Source organism: Abrus precatorius, unplaced genomic scaffold (genome assembly GCF_003935025.1).
Source record: "Abrus precatorius isolate BTA unplaced genomic scaffold, Abrus_2018 Scaffold2, whole genome shotgun sequence".
Classification (NCBI taxonomy): Eukaryota; Viridiplantae; Streptophyta; class Magnoliopsida; order Fabales; family Fabaceae; genus Abrus; species Abrus precatorius.
The window spans coordinates 10,415,925-10,438,001 of record NW_020874362.1 but is presented as its reverse complement, the minus strand read 5'-3'; the positions used below and the strand labels follow the sequence as shown (position 1 = coordinate 10,438,001).

The following is a 22,077-nucleotide window of genomic DNA, read 5'->3' as shown; positions in this document are numbered from 1 at the left end:
TATAAACCAAAGCCACCAAATGCATTGGCTCAGCATAAGATTCTCTGAGAAGAAACAATAAACTTCGACCCTTATAGGTTATCTTTTGACAAAAAATAACCCAAACGAAACTTAACCAAGTAGAAACCCTATTTCAAGCAACTTACGATTTCTTCCCTCTCATCCTTTTTTCGAGCAAAAGTCTTTGTAAGCGGAGGAAATTTTTATTTCTCCCAGACAACAACAAATCCATCCTCTGTACCAGCGGCTGGAGTTCAATTCAATAAATCATCCTAAGTTAAGAAAATCTGCAATTAAAAATATATATATTACTAGTTCATACATTCATACTTAAATGGTAAATAATATTTCAGCCACAAATACATAACTGTAATCCACAATTATATTTGAAGGTGAAACATCCTACCACCCTCCCTTTACAAACTTGATTCTATAAATCATTTAGAAAATAGTTAATTCATATAATAAAATCATAATACTCAAGATCAGTGTAATAGAGTTAGAAATTGTTTTTTACTAGTATGCATGTCAACTTCATCAAATAGATTGGTCATCTAGTTCATGTACTCTTCCATATTAACTTTCAAATTGACTTAAACAAACAACGACAAAATAATCGTAATTATATAAAATTTTAAATTAAATCCAAAAGATCATATAAATAGCTTTCAAAAATTAAATTCCACAATGGTAATATTTACCTTTTGAAAACAAAATTTTGAACGCAACTTATAGTGAATTCTAGAAATAAGTTTTTTGAAATGATATTCTGAAGTTTTAGAAACAAAATGCCGACAAAAATAAATTTTCGGAAGTAACAAGATTCAGCCTTCCTTTTTCTCGTTTAAACTTTGATTTTAGCTTCCTTACACACAAGATGGTGCTGCAAGATTTGACCACTTTTTCCATGAGTAAAAGTGGTTGACAAAAAAAAAAAAAAATAACAAAGGAAATGACAAAAATTACTAGAGAGATGTCCTTATACAAGGAAGCATGCTACAGGAGAGATGTCCTTGTGTAAAGAAGCGTCCTACAGAGTCTGAGCTTTGAAGATAATATAATAAGGATGATAAAAAATAGATTCAATATATCATCTGAAAGCGTTTTATCTTTATATTTCTCAGTTCTATTTGTTAGGATTAAATTAGTTGCTTATATGTTTTTCATAAACTGCGCGAAATCATTCCTCTTATCAGAGTTTTGATTAATTTTGCTTGCATGCTTCGACTTTGATTATTATCTTGACTTGATTAGGAGCAGAACTAGATAATCCTATTGATAAGTTTATAGTATCGATTTGATCAATTTATCTCGGTCACTGCTTCCGTTGGTAATGTATGCTTTCCTGTCTAGAGTTCTTATGCTCAAATGGGATTTAAGATATGATATTGAGACCCAATTCATATGTCTATTCCTGCTAAAGTCTAACATTGGAAGATAATTTCTAAACTAAATCTGTCTTCCACAGAAAATGCCCATGATTAACCAGTGGCATAAAATTTGTGCCTAGTTCAAAATAAAAACCCCTGCATGGTATGAATATTTTTACAGACCAAAATAGTTCCTGTTTTGACGTGAATAATCACGTTAGAAAGCAAACATATTTCCAACTGTGTATGCGAAAAGTTGAAAAAATCTAAATGTCTTCAATACACAAGTCGTGACTAATATCATCATCATTATAATGATGTAAACTTATTAACATTTAGCATGAATCTGAACACGCTGTAAATGAAATTTATTTATCAGTTCAAGATTCAACGAAGAGCATTTTATAAACCTGTTAAGGGCTCTGATACCCAAGGAAGATAATACGGAATATTAAAAAAATTTGCACGCGACCATCTCTTAGGATTTCACTAAGCACAACCCTTCCAAAAGGGTATATCAGCGCATATAGAGCCTTTGAATTACCAAATACCCAATAAATGATAAATGACATGCAAACTATACCCACAAATTATTTTTAAGCGCAAGCACAATAAATGACAAAAGATATAAGGGTTCGCTAACGAACAATTGGGTACTGGCCTCTTCTTTTTTTCTTTTTTCTTTTTTTTTTTACTTCCCCCTTAGATTCCCTCCCCGTACCCCTTCTACACAACACAGACTACCCTTGTCATGAACCCAAATATTGGGAAAAAAAAAAAAAAAACACAAGCTGATCCGGTGAATCGGGACCCTGCTAGTCTATCCTTGCGTAATCTTTTCTTGTCCGAGATGTTGGTGGCATGCTTGCGACAGGAGGATTCATTCTTCGCCCTACAATATATACCACCAGCCAAGTTAGGTTGATATACTTTTCTTTCTTTCTAAACATCATACTAGTCCATTTTGATAAAAGCAGATCAAGTGCCTCGTGTGGGAGTTTCCATGGCACCCAACCTTTTTTATCTTGGATAAGAGTACTGTCACTGATTATTCGTTGTTGGTTCTCACAAAAACCATTTGATGTTTCACCAAGTAAAACTAATAACTAAAAATGTTTGACAATTGGCACAGAAGAAAACTTGGGTATTGCAGTAAATTCACATAACTACACAAGTAAAAAAGAAAAGAATGACAGTAAAATTTGGCAAGTATTATATACCCCATGTCATACTGTTTGTGAATGAGTTGTTCCTGGGAGAACGAGGGCCCACATTGCTGAAACCAGAAGGAGCCTGAATCTTAATTTGATTCCACTCAGCACCCTGGGGTGGTCTACCATGTGTGAATCTTTGAACAGATTGGTGTCCAAAACGGCTTGGAGAATTTTGTAAAATATGAGGCATGAGATGAAAAGGCTTAGACATAGAGTATGCTGCTTGATGATCATGAGCTGGAAGGCTACCCACCTCAACGTTAGAAAATGCTTGACCTGGTCCACTGAGTCTGAAGCACAAGGTACAGACAGTAGAAGGGATATTCAGATTTTAATTGAAAAGGAAATTATAAAGGAAGGGAAATATTCCATGGATTGTTTTCCCATTAACTTCATTTAAAAAAGGTACATAAATTACAATAATATTGGTATTCCCATAATTTTAAAATCATAAGAGTTTAACCACACAACTTTGTGTTTAATAAAGAAAGACATTCAAAAGTTTTGTTATGTCACTTTTCCTAGGTTTAATGAATTTGGTCCCTATACAAAAAAATGTTTGTAAATAAGTCCTTGAACAACAAAATGTTTTCAAAATGATCCATGCTGTTATCTCACATTTTAGACATTTTTTCATTTTGAGCCTTACACATAACACATTCTTATGTTTTGGTCTCTATATAACATTTTTTTCATTGTGATTTCTGTACATAACACATTTTTTATTTTGGTCCCTCTATGGAAAAACTTTTTAATCCTTATAAATACCAAAACACAATATGAAAGCAAGGAAAATGAACAAAGCAATAAAAAAAAACTAAGCAATCATTATACTTGAAAATCTGAGCAAATTTGACCGTAGATTTTGGTCTAAAGAAGATAATTTCATTACTATCTCAAACAATAATAATAAAAATCAATGATTTTGGTGGTTGATGGTTATGATGAATAATGATAGGTTCCAAAGGATAATTTATTAACTTAATTTGAATAAAGTCGGCATTGCTTGAAGTGGCTAGAGAGATTGTCACAAGGTTGTGTTTAAGAGTTAGGTAAAAAGTATTTTGGTTTTACATATAATGGAGGATCAAAAGGAGAGAATGGGAGCTGACTTTCGAGTGCCAAAGCCATTGATTTTCCTTTTTATTGCAGAGAATAATGGAAGGTCCTTCTTTAGTTCTGCTCCTTTATGTACAGAGGGACTAATATAAACAAAATTCATGTAGGGATCAAAATAAAATAAAAAAAGTTACATATAGGAACCACAATAAAAAATTGTCATGTACAACAATCAAAATAAAATTTTAAAAAATTATTATTTTTTATAAAAATATACATAAAAAAAATTGTGTTATATATAAAGTATTTTAAACCTTTTTTAAAAGAATTGTTATAAGGAGGGCAATTCATATGCAAATCTTAACCTGATAGGTAAAATCATCAGCACATTAAATGAGTCAACGCTAGCTGCAGCCAAGGAAAACATAGTATATGGAAACCACAAGAACCAAGGAAAATGAGAAAAGAAAAATTAACAACCAACCCACCTTTGCATGATTATTGGAGTGTTTGAGCTGGAGACATGGTTGAACCTTCCAAATCCAGCCCATGGTTCAGTGGAACCAAGATTCATACTTCTACCAAACTCAGTTGTCAAATTGCTTTCATCTGAACCATCATCTTGTAGTAGTAGTTCATCACTGGAGTGAAATTAAAATCATTGATGAGAAAATTAATATCATCAATTCATCACCATATATAAAGTTTGAAGGCAAAACAATTACTAGGAAGGCACTATTAATATCATCAACTCGAATTATAGTTTCATTCAATTCCGTCTAGGACAACACTGTAGTATCTTCTTACTTTGCTGTATTTCATTTTTGACTCCCTCTTAATCTCGTTTTATATATTCTTTTTTTTTTCCCCCAAGGGATATTTGCTTGATTCAAGCTATCTTAGGGATGTCCTCCTCATTGCTTATTTCAATTAGAAATTAGGGAGCACCAATTCATAATACTAACTAAATAGAAGGTCAATTTATTTGGGTCATGACACATTAATAAATGTTCCTGACATGAATTACATCCTTATTTCTTAATACTGTCAAGCTGAGACCTAATATTCAATTTTTTTTAATATTATAAAATGTCTCCATAGCATTATTAGAGAATTAAGCCATTTGACCTGTGTGATATACTCTCTTCTTTAAGTCTAAAATTATCCTTCTATAACAGAAAGATTATATTAATCATCTAATTGTGCCTATCAGTATGATGTAAGTTACCTTGAGGTGGATTTACATTGGAAAATAATGACGAAGCAAAACAGAAAATTAGCCACATAGGATATTTGACAAACTTTCCCAGATAGTGTAATAGACTTTCCCCTCTTGCACTTATTCCGTCCTTCTCTATCTTCTCCCCTCCTAATATCCATAAAGATTAAACTTTGACTACCACTTCTAATTGCCTAGTTAGCAATCAGTTACATTTACCATTACCTACCTGAGATCATAATTTCCCTTGAATGCCTATCATTCAATCTGTTACATAAACCTTACCCTCCTGATGAGACCTAGATCCTTTGCATTTCTTCCCAATGTATACCTTAGTAATAGGGGGTTTACTAACAATTTTTCCATCAGAACCCTTCATCTTGTCCTCAAGGTGAAATGTAGTAAACCTTTCCTGAAGTAATTTACAAACTTTAGATGATCCTGCCATTTAATTAGAACTACAGTTAGACCCTGTAAAATGATTATAAAAACCTTCCATCTGCAGGATAAACCTCGAGTTCCCATTCTTATTTATGACAATCTTAATTTGTGAGGTTGGTAAGAACCTTGGGAGAACCAAACTTCCACCACGTCTCTCAGCTGCAATTGAGCAGCTCAGATGGTGACGCCAGCATTGTAGTAGTTGCATGGGCTAGTGCACAGCCACCCTGCGTAAGCACTAGGACAGTATAGTGTGGTGGGATGAGGATCCTAATAGCAAGGTATGGAATTCTAGTGTGGGGATTATAAGGTCTTGGGCTCTCCAACTACCATGGCTAGCTTTTGTGTTGTGATTCTCCCAAGGTTCCTATTTATGCAAATGACCCTTAATTGTGACAATCAAGTTGCATTACACATTGCATCTGTTGAGATATTACATAGATTATTGAGATATCCTAGGAGATATTGTTTGATTATGATTTGATTTGTTTTTATGTAAATAGCCTTGATTTAGGTGATTTTCTGTTCATTATGTAATTAGGATTATTTCCTCAGATTTAGCTTGATTCTTTCCTTATTTTTAGCTTCTCCCTGAATTATATATTAGGGTACCTTTGTACAGATTTGATTATCAGAAATATACATACCTTTTCAGTATTTCCTTTTCTCTTTTCCTCTAATCTTAAGTTGGTATCAAAGCCCCCGATCTTGGGGGTTTTGCTTCTGCTGCTCAGAAACCCTAGTCTTCAAAACCCTAAAACAGAGCACCCTAAACAGTACCTAGGTCCCATCGCTGGCCAGCCACTGTCAAGGCGAGTCACCGGCAACCCTCAGTCTGCGTTGCTGTCGTCAGATCGGTGCATCCCTGAACCGCCGCCGCCGTCCAGTCACCCACACGCCGTCACGCACATTTTCTTTCCAAGGAGTGTCACCGGCGGGTGAGATACACGCGCCACCCTCCAGGCCGTTGTTCGTCTTGCCGCCAGCTTCGTCAGACTTGCCGAAGCTTCCTTTGTTTGTTTCTGGGGGCTGTTCTCCAAAAAGTCTCCTTCTTGGCCCTTTTTTTTTCCCCTTGGTTGTCTTCGTTTTCTTTCTTTGGGTATCCATGAGTTCAGCATCCAGCAACTCTGAATCTGGTGGTAAGGGCCTTGTGTCCTTTGTCTTCTGTGGCAACCCCTCCATAACTTCAGAGAAACTCAACGGTAAGAACTATTTGAATTGGTCAGCTGCTGTTAAAATCTGGTTTCTTGGACAAAAGCTTATGGATCATCTCACCAAGCAGTCCTCTGAGATTGATGCTGTGTTACGAGAAGATTGGGAGTAGGCTGATTACCAGTTGGTCTCTCTTTTATGACATTCTATTGAACCTTCTTTGTTAGTCCATTATCGCTCTTACACTTCGTGTTATGATATTTGGAAGAAGGCTCAAACGGTTTATTCTAATGACATCCAGCGACTCTATGATGTTGTTCACAATCTAGCCACCCTCTAGATGACAGAAGATAATATTATGTCCTATGCTAATATGGCTCAATCAGTCGTGAATGAGTATAAATTTCTTATGACCAATAATAACTCAGAGAAAATGCTTGAGAAGCTTGACAATGTCTGTATGATCTATGTTCTCCATGGCCTTAGTAAGGAGTATGACTCTGTTCAGAGTCAAATCCTCACTGCCCCTAACATTCCCCCAACTGAAAGTCTCATTAGCTGCATCATACGTCTCCCTAGTCCAGGGGGAGGTGGATTCCAAATAGGCCCAAACTCTTCTACTCTTGTTTCTAATTTTGCTGGTTGTGGAGGCGGAGATCGTGGTCATGGTCAAGGTCATGGGGGTGGCTGAGGTGGTTGTGGTGGAGGACGCCCTCAGTGCACCTATTGTAAGCGTTTTGGCCATACACAGGAAAAGTGTTACTATTTGATTGGCTTCCTAGAAAAATCAATGTGACTCACACCTCTGATGATGGAAAGTAGTCGGAACTCAGGAACACCAAACAAAATATGTTGTCTGATGATGAGTATAAGGAGTTTTTACAGTAGAAAGCATCACAGGCCTCGTCTTCAGCCACAATTGCCCATACTGGTAATTCTACAGTCTATATCTCTCAATCATTGTCTGTTGGTTCCTGGATTTTGGACTTTGGTGCCTCCGATCATGTCGCTGGAAATCCCCTTCTTTTCTCCAAGTTATCCCAACCTAAAACTCCAAGCCACCCCTCTCCCATCTTTATCTCTTGATTCTGTCCTTGTTTCTAATTGTCCTTTTAATTTGATTTCTATTAGTCGTCTACTCGCAGTCAAAATTGCTCCATAACCTTCATTTCTGATTCTTTTTATATATAGGACCGAAGTACGGGGCGGACGATTGGTACAGGATATGAGTCACGTGGACTTTATTACCTGCAGTCTGCTTCCTCAATTGCTTGCACCATTACTAAGTCTCCTAGTCTTCTTTATCGTCAGTTAGGACATCCAAGTCTCCACAAGTTAAAGAAAATGGTTCTCCACTTGTCTTCCTTGGAGTCCTTAGAGTGAGTCCTGTCAGCTTAGGAAGCATATCTGCTCCTCCTTTCCAAAAGGTGTCCAGTCACAAGCTCGATCTCTCTTTGATATTATTCATTCTGATGTATGGGGGCCAAGTCGTGTTACTTCTATTTTAGGGCACAAGTATTTTGTTACTTTTATTGATGAGTTCTCAAGATGTATGTGGATTTTCTTACTTAAAGAAAGATCATAGTTGTTCGGAGTGTTTAAAAGTTTCTTAAAAGAAATTCAAACTCAATTTGGTTGTTCTATTTGGGTTCTGCGAAGTGATAATACCGAAGAGTATTTTTCAGCTCCTTTTAATTCTTTCTTGGCCAGTAATGGGGTCATACATCAGTCTTCTTGTCCCCATACACCTCAGCAAAATAGTATTGTTGAACGTAAACACCGCCACATTATTGAAACTGCACGTACTCTACTCATAAATGCTAATGCTCCTTTGAAGTTTTGGGGCAATGCTGTTCTCACTGCAGGTTTTCTGATAAATAGAATGCCATCTTCTGCTGTCCAGGACAAGGTTTCTCACTCCATATTGTTTCCTGATGAACCCTTGTTTCGTATTTCCCCTCGAGTTTTTGGCTCCACCTGTTTTGTTCATGATCTTACTCCAGGACTTGATAAGCTCTCTGCTCGTGCTATCAAGTGCATCTTTCTCAGGTATTCAAGAGTTCAGAAGGGTTATCAGTGTTATTGTCCTTCCTCTCATCATTTCTACACATCAGCAGATGTCACCTTTTTTGAAGACACACCTTTCTTTACATCTCCAGTGACTTCAGAGTCTGCTTCTCAGGTTCTGCCCCTTCCTTGTGTCTCTCTTATAACTCTGTCTACTTCCACATTAGATACGTCCGCTCCTCCTCCTCCTCCTTCGGAACCATCTCCTCCTCCCTTGATTACTTATTAGCATGGTTCGAGTCCTGGCCTTGCCATTGCTCCTCCTGAAGGAAGTTCGAGTGACTCATCTCTAGTTCCAATCCCTTCTCCTGCTTCGGATTTACCTGAGTTAGACAATCTTCCTATTGCATTTCGTAAAGGTATACATTGCACTCGCAATCCTCATCCCATTTATAATTTCCTCAGTTATCATCGATTATCTCCATTACACTCTACTTTCGTCTCTACTCTTTCTTCTACTCCTGTTCCTAAGTCTCCACAAGAAGCTCTCTCTCACCCAGGGTGGCGACAGGCTATGATTGATGAGATGCAAGCTTTAGAATCCAACCAGACATGGACACTTGTTCCTTCTCTTTATGGGAAATCTATTATTGGATGTCGCTGGGTTTATACTGTCAAAGTTGGTCTAGACAGACAAATTGATCGATTGAAAGCTCGCTTGGTGGCTAAGGGTTATACCCAAGTCTTTGGCCTTGATTACAGGGTACTTTCTCTCCTGTGGCAAAAATGGCCTTTGTTCGTCTCTTTCTCTCTATGGCAGCTATGCGGCACTGGCCTTTGTATCAGCTTGACATCAAGAATGCCTTTCTTCATGGCAACTTAGAGGAAGAAGTGTATATGGAGCAACCACCTGGTTTCATTGCTCAGGGGGAGCCACGAGGATATGTATGTCGCCTTCACAAGGCCTTGTATGGTCTCAAATAGTCCCCTCGAGCATGGTTTGTGAGATTTAGTACGATTATTCAACAGTTTGACATGATTCGGAGTGAAGCAGACCACTCAGTGTTTTATAGATGCTCCTCTAACCGTTACATTTATCTAGTTGTCAATGTTGATGATATAGTCATTACAGGTAACGATCATGATGGGATTGCAGGACTGAAACAACACCTAGTCCGCCATTTTCAAACAAAAGACCTAGGTTGGCTGCGGTACTTTCTTGGGATTGAAGTAGCTCAATCAAAGGCGGGACTTGTCATATCACAGAGAAAGTATGCTTTGGATATTTTGGAAGAAACTGGTATGCTGAATTGCCAGCCAATTGGTACTCCTATGGATCCGAATGTCAAGCTTCTACCCAATTAGGGGGTCCTTTTCTTATCCAGAAAGGTATTGGAGGCTAGTTGGAAGGTTAAATTACTTGACTATAACCAGGCCAGACATTTCATTTGCTGTTAGTATTGTTAGCCAGTTCCTTAATTCTCCCCGTGATAGTCATTGGGATGTTGTGATTCGGATTCTAAGGTACATTAAAGGATCACCTGGGAGAGGTCTAGCTTACATAGATAAAGGTCATTTTGATATTGTTGCATACACAGATGCAGATTGGGCAGGTTCCCCAATTGATAGACGGTCCACATCAGGATATTGTGCCCTTATTGGAGGTAATTTGATTTCATGGAAGAGTAAGAAGCAGAACGTTGTGGTCAGGTCTAATGCAGAGGCCGAGTATCGAGCTATGGCTCTTACCACATGTGAGCTCATATGGCCGAAACACCTTTTCCAAGAATTGCGTTTCTGTGAAGTAGGCTCTGAGTCTCATTTGTGATAATCAAGCAGCCCTACAAATTGCCTCCAATCTCGTTTTTCACGAGCGGACGAAGCATATTGAGATAGACTGTCACTTTATTCGTGAGAAGGTTATGTCTGGAGAAACTACTACGTCTTTTGTTGGTTCTAACGAACAATTGGCAGATATCTTCACTAAGTCTCTTCGAGGACCGAGGATAGCTTACATATGTGGCAAGCTTGATGCATATAATTTATATGTTCTAGCTTGAGGGGGAGTGTTGAGATATTACATAGATTATTGAGATATCCTAGGAGATATTGTTTGATTATGATTTGATTTATTTTTATGTAAATAGCCTTTATTTAGGTGATTTGCTGTTCATTATGTAATTAGGATTATTTCCTCAGATTTAGCTTGATTCTTTCCATATTTTTAGCTTCTCCCTAAATTATATATTATGGTACCTTTGTACAGATTTGATTATCAGAAATATACATACCTTTTCAGTATTTCCTTCTCTTTTTCTCTAATCTTAAGTGCAACAAATCTAGTATTTCATGAGGACCAAACACATCAAAATTGATTCCCATTTCATAGAGAAAAAGGACTTAATAATAGAAGACATTGCCACTCACTCTGTTGATTCAAATATCACCAAGTCTTTTGAGAGGCCCTTGGATATAAACATACATATGGGTGTGTGTGTGTGTGTGCACGCGCGTGTGTAACAAGCTATGCACATATGTGATAAATCATCATTCTAAATTTTTCCTAAAGGAAAATTTAAGCAATTTATAGTGTTTTAATGGTAAAAATGTGTATTTTCTGTTTAATTTTGGTTTTTTCATATTGGTGAACAAGACCCAAAATGATCAGATGCAAAAGGAGAAAAAATGGACAAAAGAGCACTTTGCAGGGCCCAATTTGAAGCAGAAAAGCACCTTGGAGGTCTACAGGAGGGTAAGAATGAGGAAAATGGGCTGTACATGTGCTGAATATTGACACGCATGTTGATTCATTAGATGAAGTTGCATGCCCATGCTGATTGAAAGTATGGATCTGGACACCCATGCAAAACTTGGCACAGCCATGACAAGCCTCTTGCACGGCTGTGCACAATGTTTTAAGTCCCTAAATGGGCCAGACCCAGTCATTTTCTATAAACAGGAGGCAAGTCACTCGAATAATGTGACTTTTTCAGTATTTTTTATTTTCGTTGTTTAGTTCTCTCTATCTTCTCTCTCAAAGTGCACTAGGCATACCTTAGTTCACTATAATTTCAAGTTTGTTCCCCCCCTCCCCCGTGTACCAAAAACACCATAACTGTAACATGGTATCAGAATGGTACTATCTTCTGACCTATCTCGTCACTATTCCACTGATTAATTGCTTTTCTTGCCATGTCAAGCCTTTAAAGCCAACAATATAAGCATTGCCTTATTTTCATAAAATAACCCTTTACCTTAGTTCACTCGCAATGTATCTAATAATTTGACCATAACATGTCATTGACTGTCAAACTAATCTAAGATTGACTTGATACACTTGTAGCAAAGGTAATCTCATGTCTAGTTACAAGGTAGTTAAGTTCATTGAAAAGAAAAGATGTCAATATCCATCAGAATCTTTTAGATGCTCCCCTTGAGGCAGGAGTGTGCATTGGTGGTTGAGTTTTCTCCATTGTTATAAAACGCCGACCAGTAGTTGATTCAATCAGCAGTCTAGGTCATTGATCAAACCAATGAATCGTTGGTTGAACAAGTTGAACTAATACACATAATAACATTATAAACATTAAATGATAATAATATGAGGTATTATATTTTATGTCAAGCTATACATTTATAATATTTTTATGAAATATATTTTATGGTTATGAATACTTGGTAAAAGGTCTTTTTAATATATGTGTATATATATATATATATATATATATGTGGTCTTTCCACCATTTGTAGCCTATCCTCCTACACAATTTTATACTCTCTCACTATCCAACATCTCATCAACACTTCTTTTATTGAAGAAACATACACTTTTACAGTTTGAAGATGAAGAGAATGTCTGATAGGAACCTGGTATCTTATTAGAATGAAATAGAGCTAAATAACAATTACAAAGATAGAATGCTGCAGACCTTCGAGGGTTTGCACCTCTCCATGCCCAAAGGCTCCAATCTCCTCTCAATTGACAAAATAAAATCTTCCTCTCAACCCCTTTTCTCATTTATAAGCAACATGCCATATTTCTCTAATGATCCCAGCTGCCAACTAACTCTCTAAATAACTAACTTTGCCTCTAACATACTATTTATTCTAACTGTTGAGATGTCTCACATCGTGGAATAGAGTCAGAATACTCCTTATAAGGGATAGAGTATTTCTTCTCCTATGAGCTAACTTTTGGGAGTGAGTTAGGCCAAAGTTTCTTAACATAGTATTAGAACCTATTCAGTTTGAATGTTGGACTGCTTACAGATGTCCAGTCTTATTGGGTCCACCCGTGCAGATGTCCAGTCCTGGGTGTGAAAGGATGCGTTAAGATGTCCCATATTGGTTAAGAATAGAGTCAAAATACTCCTTAAAAGGGCTAGAGTAGTCCTCTTACTTTGAGCTAACTTTTGGGAGTGAGTTAGGCCCAAGTTTCTTAACATGGTATTAGAGCCTATTCAATTTGAATGTTAGGCTGCCCTCAGATGTCTAGTCCTATTGGGTCCACCCATGCAAAGTTGCAACTATTTGAAGCATGATGATCAAGCCAAATTACACCTTGAAGCCAACAATAGCTTTTACTCCTAGGTCAAATACATATATGTGAGTGCTCAAATGCTCCTCTGGTTCTCTGGTTTCTTCCATATTTTTTTTTGGCCATGAAACAGCATCATCCCTACTGCTTTAGTTGCTGTGCATGTTTGCAGATCATGAGCTGTAATATGGGTAGTACACTGTTCTCCTTTATGGCATGTCCTGCTGCTGCGGCTGCATTTGTCTGCTTCCAGTTTTGCTGTCGGCACTTTTTCAGCTCTGCATCTCCAAGTCAGCATACAGAGTCCCTTTTGGCAGTTCTGGAAGCAGTAGTGAGCTGACTGAATGTCATAGACGAATCATGGTTTGATGTAGGGGTGAGCTGACCAATTCCTTCATATCTCAAAATTTTCTTGGATTATAGTCACCCATCCCCTAATCTTCACAATCCAAGTGATGCTCTGTTTGTTTCCTTTCTGCGCACCCCATTCATCTTCTCAAAAATGAATGCCTTTTCAGACCAATATGAACTCATTGATCTCTTTATTTCAACCCCTTTTTCCAATCCTCTGAACTTTCCCAATTCTTGTTCTTGACCCAAAATGTGAAGTGAACATGTTCCTTTTGGATTTCCTCTTCCTTGTTTGTCGCTAGTTCCAAGATTTCTAGCAACCACGATTCTTATTCTTTTTCTTGGACAATTGCACCTGTTTTAGTGTTTGTTTCTGGCCTCCAACCTGTTGGTTCTTTGCTCTCCAAAATTTCATTCTCTGTTGTGTTTTCTTGAACCCAAGAACCTTCTTCAACTCAAACTGGCAGATCAGGGTCAAATTCAGGATGGAATTCTTTAAGCAAAGCCTTCATGAAATCCCACCATGAGGCACTTGGATGATCCCTTTCCACACAAACTGTCAATTAAAAGCACAACCTCGCTTAACCTTTCCCACCTTTTGTCTCTTTTCTTCCTCAATTATTGCAGTGGCCTCAAAGTGCTACTCCACATTAATCAGTAACCAATAGGCTTCTTTCCCTTCAAATTCTGGAATCATCTTCAGGAATTAAGTAACCACAGCTCCAAGATCAGAGCTCTGATACCAGTTGATAGGAACCTGGTATCTTATTAGAAAGAAATAGGGATAAACCCCAACTAAAAAAGGCCAGAATGCTGCAGAATTTCAAGGGTCTACACCTCCCAATGCCAAAAGGCTCCAACTTCCTCTCAGTTGACAAGATAAAATCCTCCTCTCAACCCCTTTTCTTATTTGTAAGCAACATGGCATATTTCTCTCTAATGATCCTAGCCCCAAATTAACTAACTGCCTAACTAACTAATTATATCTCTAACTTTTTATTCTACCCAACTAGAGGCTACCTATTGATGTCCTCTATTGTTTTTTCACTGTATGGAATCATTCTGCCTCAAATGCCCTTCTCTCTTTCTAATTTTATTTCTTCATCTAGTAAAATTATGTTTTTGCTCATGGGAGGAAGATGCTGATAAATCAAGCCTTTGCATTTTGCTCCCCTGATTCGGTATTCATCCTCTTTCTCTGATCTATACAATGTCAAAGAAGCATAGTTATTTTTTTGCCTTCAACTTCGTTTTTCATTTTGATTATTCTTGCATTACTAAGCCAGTTCAATATCAACTAATTCACTAGCTTGAAGCTTCTTTCAAAAACTGATTGAGTCAATTGGTTTATGTTAGGATCCAATTGCTATGAGATTTGAGTCCCACATTGAAAGTATGGGATTGTAACATTGGTTTTATAAGACCTTTGGCTCTTCAACTACAAAGACTAGCTTTTGTGTTGTGGTTTTCCTAAGGTTCTCATCAATTGGCACCTGAACCTACCACCGTGTCTCTCAACTGCAAAAGAGCAGTGTGGGTGGTAACACCAGCATTGCAGTTTTCACCCAGACCAGTCAACGGGCTACTGCACAGCCAGGACACATTAGAATTCTAATTGCAGGGTTTGAGTCGCACATTGGAAGTATGGAATTGTAATGTGGGGATTTATAAGGCTTTGGGCTCTCCAACTACAATGGCTAGCTTATGTGGTGTGGTTTTCCCAAGTTTCTTATCAGTTTACACTTGTTTGCATGCACAAATGATCTTTTCACTTGCTTGGACCGGTTACTGGACTGGCTCACTGGCTGAACTGGTCAGTCTGCTCCAAGTTTTATAACATTGGTTTTTCCTGCCATCTCCCATACTCCACTTTCCTCTATAAACTCTCCACTCCCATTAATTGTCCTCTTTCACTTTTTGTGTCATAAACAAATAAAATCCTCAATAAGTCAACATGAGACTCATTTTATAAAAATTAATGTTGCATGAAACATACAAAATCAGGCATCCAATATATAAATTTTAAATAGAAAATGGTAAATGAAAAATAAGCTCTTTGGGAGCCAATTTGTGTGTACCTATAATTAGGGTCCCAATCTCCAGGATCAGGCAATGAAATGCCTGTGTCCACATTGTCACGAACCAATTCTGTTGATTGTGAGTTCATGCTACAACTGGGCATAACCAAGCATGAAATGTTCTGATTTGCTGATAACCCTCCACTACCTCGCTGCTTCCAGTTTCCAGGATTGCTATTTGACTGTAGATATGATGGTGAACTGCCAAGAGCTTGTGATGTTCCCTCAGTATGGCTAGTGCTGTCAGGATATTGGCCTTGCCAATGTGAACAAAATGTAGTTTCTTGAGTTTGAGGACTTCCAGAATGTCCCCAATTTTTTCTTCTATTAAACTGGCTAACTGCAGATGTCTTGCCTAAAGGTGATCCATGAGAAGTTCCTCTTGCAGGAGATGTAGGTCCATAGTGTCCTGGAGAACCAACTGAAACCTGACTATAGGAACTTGGTGGAGTAAATTGAGATGGGCTGGCACCAAGAGGCAGAGGAGCAAAATTTCCAGCTGATGGACTTACGCCCAGCCCATTCCCAGGTTGGTACTTAACTCTCCTCCTAGCATCAGGACTATTTCCAAGCATTGACATATTGCCCTGATTATGCATGTTCATACCAGATGGAGCAATTGGTGAATAATAAGCAAACATGTTACTGCTCTCTCCATAACTCCCATAGCTGCTTCCAAGCCCAGCACTGTCATTATAGCTCCCATGGCTTCCTACACTTCCATAACTATTAGATGGATGTTGAACCATCTGAAAATGTGGACTGCTATAGAGGGAAGCTCTGCTCTTTCCTTGAACCTGGAGGAACAAAATCCAGTCAACTAGGAAGAATGGGAAAATTTTATTTCAGAATTGAATATCATTTACATATATTCCAAATTATGTAGTAGCAGCAGCAACAACAATCAAGCCTTGTTCTGTTGTGTGAGGTCAATTACATGAATCATACGAAACCATTGAGCTTAGTCAAAAACCAAATTACATGATAACATGATTAGAAAATTGGAATAGAAGGATGATTAAGTTTCAAATTTCAAATTGCAGAATAGAACGATGGGCAATTTTCTGCAAGATGAGGTGGGTATTAGGAATTATAGGTCAATAAAGAGCTACTTTTTGTGTTAAACAGTTCACTCTCAGGAAAATACCTATGCTGATGTTAGAAAACATATTGTTGGATTTTAAACATAAAAAGGTTTATTAATTTCAGTGGAAATGAATTTTGTTGCAAGTCGCTTTCAGACTCGACAATACTTCCCATGTTCAAGTCACATTTGAACTCCTAACAAGTTTGTCTTGTGAACTGTGATATATGTATGATGTGCATTTCCATTTAAGGAAAAACAGCACATTTAGTTCTACATTTCCCAGCTGCTACCCACCAGTAAATTTTTGGAAGCATTTGGTAATTCATGAGTACATCCCAAAAACTAGTGGAGATTTTATTTGATTATTTTAACACTAGTGGTAATGCTGGTGTGCTTTGTATGTTATCACATTGTGGTTTTGGATGGCAATAATCACTTTGTAATTTAAGAGAAAAACGCACTTGCAAGGCAGAAAGTTGGCAATCGCATACAACAAGCCATCCCCATCCAAGAATATGCTAGTAATCCATACCGAATTGGAAATTAAATTCATAAATTTTCTCTGATATAACTTGTTGGATTGAGTAATTGCCACTAGATAGGAAATTATAGTTATAAGTTAGGAAACTTAGGGTGCAACTGTTCTATTAAGCACATCAGCAAGCACCATAGTTTGGTCTTATCTCCAACTCTGATTGGGCACGTGGGCCATGCCAAAGCAGAATCCTGGTCCACAACCAACATCTAGCTATACCTGTTCCCAGATTTTTCAGTTAATTAGATTATTGTTTGTTTTATTACAACTCTGAAATCATATATAAATGGTGTGCACAGCTAAGCTTAACCATGCAGCTGCTTCTGCTTTATTTTTTATTGTGTACTCACTGATTAGATCATACAATTTCTATATTAGGAAAAGAGAAATTATCTAGGCCACCATGAGGTTGGGTCACTATAGCTTTTACTTCACAGGACTATATGTTTTTTACCTTCATGAATTCAGTTTGAGATTAGGCAGTGCCCATCTTATGTATTTTTTCTGAAATTTTAACATGTAAGAGTTATGATAAATGCATCCAACTTCAGGCATGTCTATTACCACACCCATACATATCTATTACCACTCCCTGTGAAGTGATTTTTGTCTAAAATACCCTATATTCTCTCTTATAACTATATCAAAGTAGGGACATTTACATAAAAAAAATTTAAATTGGAGTAGCATTAGACACATGGGCGTGACAATATACAATCCCTTGAACTTCACTATATTTGAGATAAAGGCAGTAATATTTACAGTAGTAGCAGGCTCACATTAGGTGATAGACCAGCAGCAAACCAGTGTCCGCCGCCTGGATGATTATCCACCTTGATATTTTGAACTACAGGCTATAAGGTCACAAATAAATTAAATGAACATTAGATGATGAAGATATTGAAAGTTATGCATCGATCAAATAACTGCAAGATAGAACAACTGAACAACAAAATCAAAATAAAATAGACAGATTAAATGGTGGGAATATAGCAATAAATAACATGAAGAGAACAAAAATGCATGAAATTTGTAAAACAATAATCTGTTAGGATCCTAATTGCAAGGTATGGGACTTGAGTCCCACATTGGAAGAATGGGATTCTAGTGCAGAGTTTATAAGGCCTTGAGCTTTCCAACTACAACAGCTAGCTTTTGTGGTGAGGTTCTCCCAAGCTGCTCATCATAATCACTCACAACTTAAAAGCAAATAGGTGTTGAGAAAGAGGGAGGCGTGAAAAAAATATGCTGAAAACTGTCTTAACTACATTACAAACTCAATATTTTCATCAAGAATATTATAGATACAACGATACAACTTTCTTAGAAACTATTTTTTACATGATACATTGAACCCAAACGCTTAACACTGAATGGAAGAAATAATGATACACAATTTTAACACACAAGTGATACCAAAAATTATCCAATGCCTATTGGCAGGATCAATAACAGATCTCATATCTACTTCTGGCTGTTGTACATATACATGAGAAAATCTGTTAAACTTGGAGAAGCAAGAAACATTTTGTCATAGATCACAGCACCGCAGAAGCTGAATTCCAAGCAATGACAAAATAGCATATTTCAAGGAATCTGGTTAAAAAGATTACTTGATGAACTGAAAGATCACATATGGAAGGTCAATAAAATATTTTTGAGGATCAGGCTACAATCAGCATTGATAAGAATCCTGTTTATTATGACAGGATCAAACACAAGGAAATTGGTAGAACATCATTATGGAGAAGGAATCATTATGATCTATATTCCAAGTCTTCAAACAGCTTATTTTCTCACAAATTCACAATAGCTTTACAAAGGATAAACTGGATAAACTTTACTGTGCAATTGCAGATGACAGTCATATGGTCAGCGAAGAATCCAGGGGGAGCTTGTCTGATTCAACAGTACAGATAGCTACCTGTCTACTGTTTACACAACATTACATATTCCACTGGAGAAAAATCTAGTGGGAACTGCAAAGATGATGATCACAGCAGTGGTGGAATGAGAAATGGAGAATCAGAGGCAAACGGGGTAACATGCTCTGATCAGTCTGATGCAACAACCAACAAGCTCTTCTTGAACAAAACTCTCTCTACACACCTGATCTCCTGGCTACCAGCCAAAACTGTTCTTCCCACAAAAAAGTTGGAAATTTGACTGAAACTGTCCATTTCAACCTATTTTGTCGCATTTTTACTCATTCCAAAATGAACAAAATGCAAACAGGGATTTGTTGGATGGAATAGCGATGGAAGCTCAATACATTTGCATCTACATGAATCCTAATTACACAATTTTAATTTCCTATTGCATCTATCAATAAAAGAAGGTATATGTGAGCTGTATTCTCTGGTTTAATGAATCTTCAACTACACCCATAGCAGTGTATTCTCAGTAAATCTAACTCGTTTTAGACCAATGTTCTCTGGTTCAATCTTAATGAATCATGATACATCCGTGATACAAGTCATTAATTAAACATTTGAAATAAGGCCCCTAAATATTATTTTTGAAAGGACTGTGAGTACTCAGTACTGAATAAATAGTTCAACCTAAATATAAAAATATAAATGCTAGATTTACTGACCATGTGAGGAGTCTCAGGGGGAGGCTTGTAGGGGTGTGTAAAAGGTTCCCCAGTTACAAAAGGGTGTTTTGAAGCCTGCAAGAAAACAAACTAACACAGCTTAAATTCTGCATCAACTCATGACAAATTTAGTTTGAAGGATGCATCAGTGAGGATAATTAGACAACGCCAATTACCTGAAATGGTGACCAGCGTTTTGCAGGATCAAATTCAACAAGCCCTTTTAAAAAATCAATAAGAGCCAGTCGTGCTTGACTTTCTATTACAAGTGAAGTTTAGATAGTATTCATTAATGCCAACTTGAATAAGAGAAATAAAACATGCACAGAAAATAAAATAGCAAAATCAAGTTGAGAAGAAATTTCCAGCCTTTCTGGGAAGCTAACCTTTGACAATATCTTCTTTGGGTAGGTTTTTTCTGTACGGATAGTTTGTAACAATTGCTTCAAGATTCATATGATGAAAATACTCTTTTCCAATTGATGGCTTCTTCATTTCTCGCTGAACAGGAACCAGATATATGATAATATATATGTAATACTTCAAAAGGGAACCAAAAGGAGAAAAGGATTTGAAGAGATCCTACAGTAAGGATGTAAAACTTACAGCTTCATATTCTTCCACTGTCAATGCTTGATAAACACTTCTTCCATTTTTGGAACTCTCGCTGTTCTCTATGTTCTGGAGACTCCCAATACACTTAAAGAATTTACTTGTGTTTTTGGCATCCCTTAATACATAATCAGGTGGTTGTCCTCTACAATATATCCACAACATCTATAACGTTAATCAAAATAGTAAAAATAATATAGCAAACCAACTAATTTGTAGACAAGAACCAAATCTAATATTGTTTTATTCACATTCAAAATCTAATAACTACACATCATCTCTGTCTGAGAGAGGGATAGAGAGAAGATTAGATGTTAAAAGACTTGTGGGGTGGAAGCAGGCGACAAACACCTTGTGATGTCACTGGTGGAATCCACTGCGTCAGTTGAAAACAACCTTCGAGTGTGGGACTTTTTTGGAGCATAGAAAGAGTGATGTAAAACTCATTTCATACCAGGGAAGTTCAACTGGTGAACCAGTCAACCAACCAGTCCAAACTCAGAAAAACACAATGGAACACATATATGCATATCAAACACTATGAACTGGTTTGGAAATGCCAGATTTATGCTAAACCAGTTACATGCCAGTGTATAGTGAACCAGATGGGTCATGTATTACCAAAAAAAATGATCAAAGGACAAAGACAAAAGGACAATAGCATCTCCTAAATCCTAATGGACAACAGAGACAAATCCAACAAGATAAGCTGAGATCAACACCACAAGCATCAGAGCAAATGCCACCATGATTCTAATAACCACTACCATCATCAACCAGATTGAAATCTCAAGAGCAACCACAAAGGAAGCTATAGGATAATAAGGACAGGGATTTGGGGGGCAGGGGAAAGCAAGAGAGAAGCAGCAAAGATAGACCCTTAAGCATAATGAGAAGATGGAAGGCACAATGGACTCATTTCACTCCTTCATTCATCATAGCAAGACTTTCCAATTTCCAAAGCCTAGCTCCTATTTGAAGAGCAAAATAACTTTTCCACATTTTGAATCTCATCCTTAATTTGATGGGGTTGATGAGAGAAGGGTAATTTTAACTTTTATGCTTTGGTGAGAAACATAAATAATATATGTTAAAAATATTAAAGTATGTAACTGTCAATATTATCAATGATGGATGGCAGGTCATGGCGGAAAGCAAAAAAACTGCCATAATGGCAGATGCCATGGCGAAAGCATGGCAATCATAATAGAATTATATATATATATAAAAGGCAGGATCTTCTAACATTGGTGTAAGTCTACAAACTCTTACACCAAATATGAACCTTTCGTTTAACTTACATCTAACGGGTTATAATTTATTACTTCACTAACTGTTAGATGCAAGTTAAATGAAAAGTTCAGATTGGGTGTAAGAGTGTTTATCTATATATATATATATATATATATATTGCAAAATGTGATATAAAACTAGAAAACTAACTATACATAAAAGAAAGAATGTCTTGAGGAAAAAAGAATAAGAATGGTTGTAAAATAGAGGGAAAAAAAACTGAAGTTATAACAGAAAAATAGAGAATTAAAAATAAACATGGAGTAGGAAACTTTGAAGTGAAAAAAGAAAAATAGAATCAAGAAAACAAAATAATATGGAAAAACAAAAAAAAAAAATGGGGGAGTAAAAGAGAATGGGAGAGGGAAAAACAGAATTGAAAAAAATAGAATAGGAGAGGGAAAAACTAAAAAAAGGGACAGAGCCCAGAAAACAACCAGAGAAGAGGTGGTCTCCAAAGAAGAGGAACGGAGAAGGCTATTTATTTGGCTCCTCATAGAACACAGTCACAGATGAATGGGGGAAC

General features: G+C 37.0%; 1 protein-coding gene across 4 annotated transcripts in view; it reads right to left on the bottom strand.

Annotated features, from left to right (window-relative positions):
• Positions 1-1,016: 1,016 nt before the first annotated feature.
• The window catches only part of LOC113857536 (dual specificity protein kinase YAK1 homolog), a 29,398-nt gene continuing 8,337 nt past the window's right edge, over positions 1,017-22,077 (bottom strand). For 3 of the 4 annotated variants that reach the window (XM_027489535.1, XM_027489536.1, XM_027489538.1), the window contains exons 10-18: positions 20,253-20,403; positions 20,033-20,147; positions 19,823-19,905; positions 19,647-19,721; positions 17,830-17,904; positions 15,429-16,225; positions 4,132-4,284; positions 2,591-2,874; positions 1,017-2,262 (exon numbers count right to left, since the gene is read on the bottom strand). In XM_027489535.1, coding sequence (XP_027345336.1) covers positions 2,186-2,262; positions 2,591-2,874; positions 4,132-4,284; positions 15,429-16,225; positions 17,830-17,904; positions 19,647-19,721; positions 19,823-19,905; positions 20,033-20,147; positions 20,253-20,403 — 1,810 coding nt within the window. In that variant the 3' untranslated portion in view covers positions 1,017-2,185. Of the gene's footprint in view, positions 2,263-2,590; positions 2,875-4,008; positions 4,052-4,131; positions 4,285-15,428; positions 16,226-17,829; positions 17,905-19,646; positions 19,722-19,822; positions 19,906-20,032; positions 20,148-20,252; positions 20,404-22,077 lie in introns of those variants that run through there. The other variant, XM_027489537.1, reaches the window with a different exon arrangement.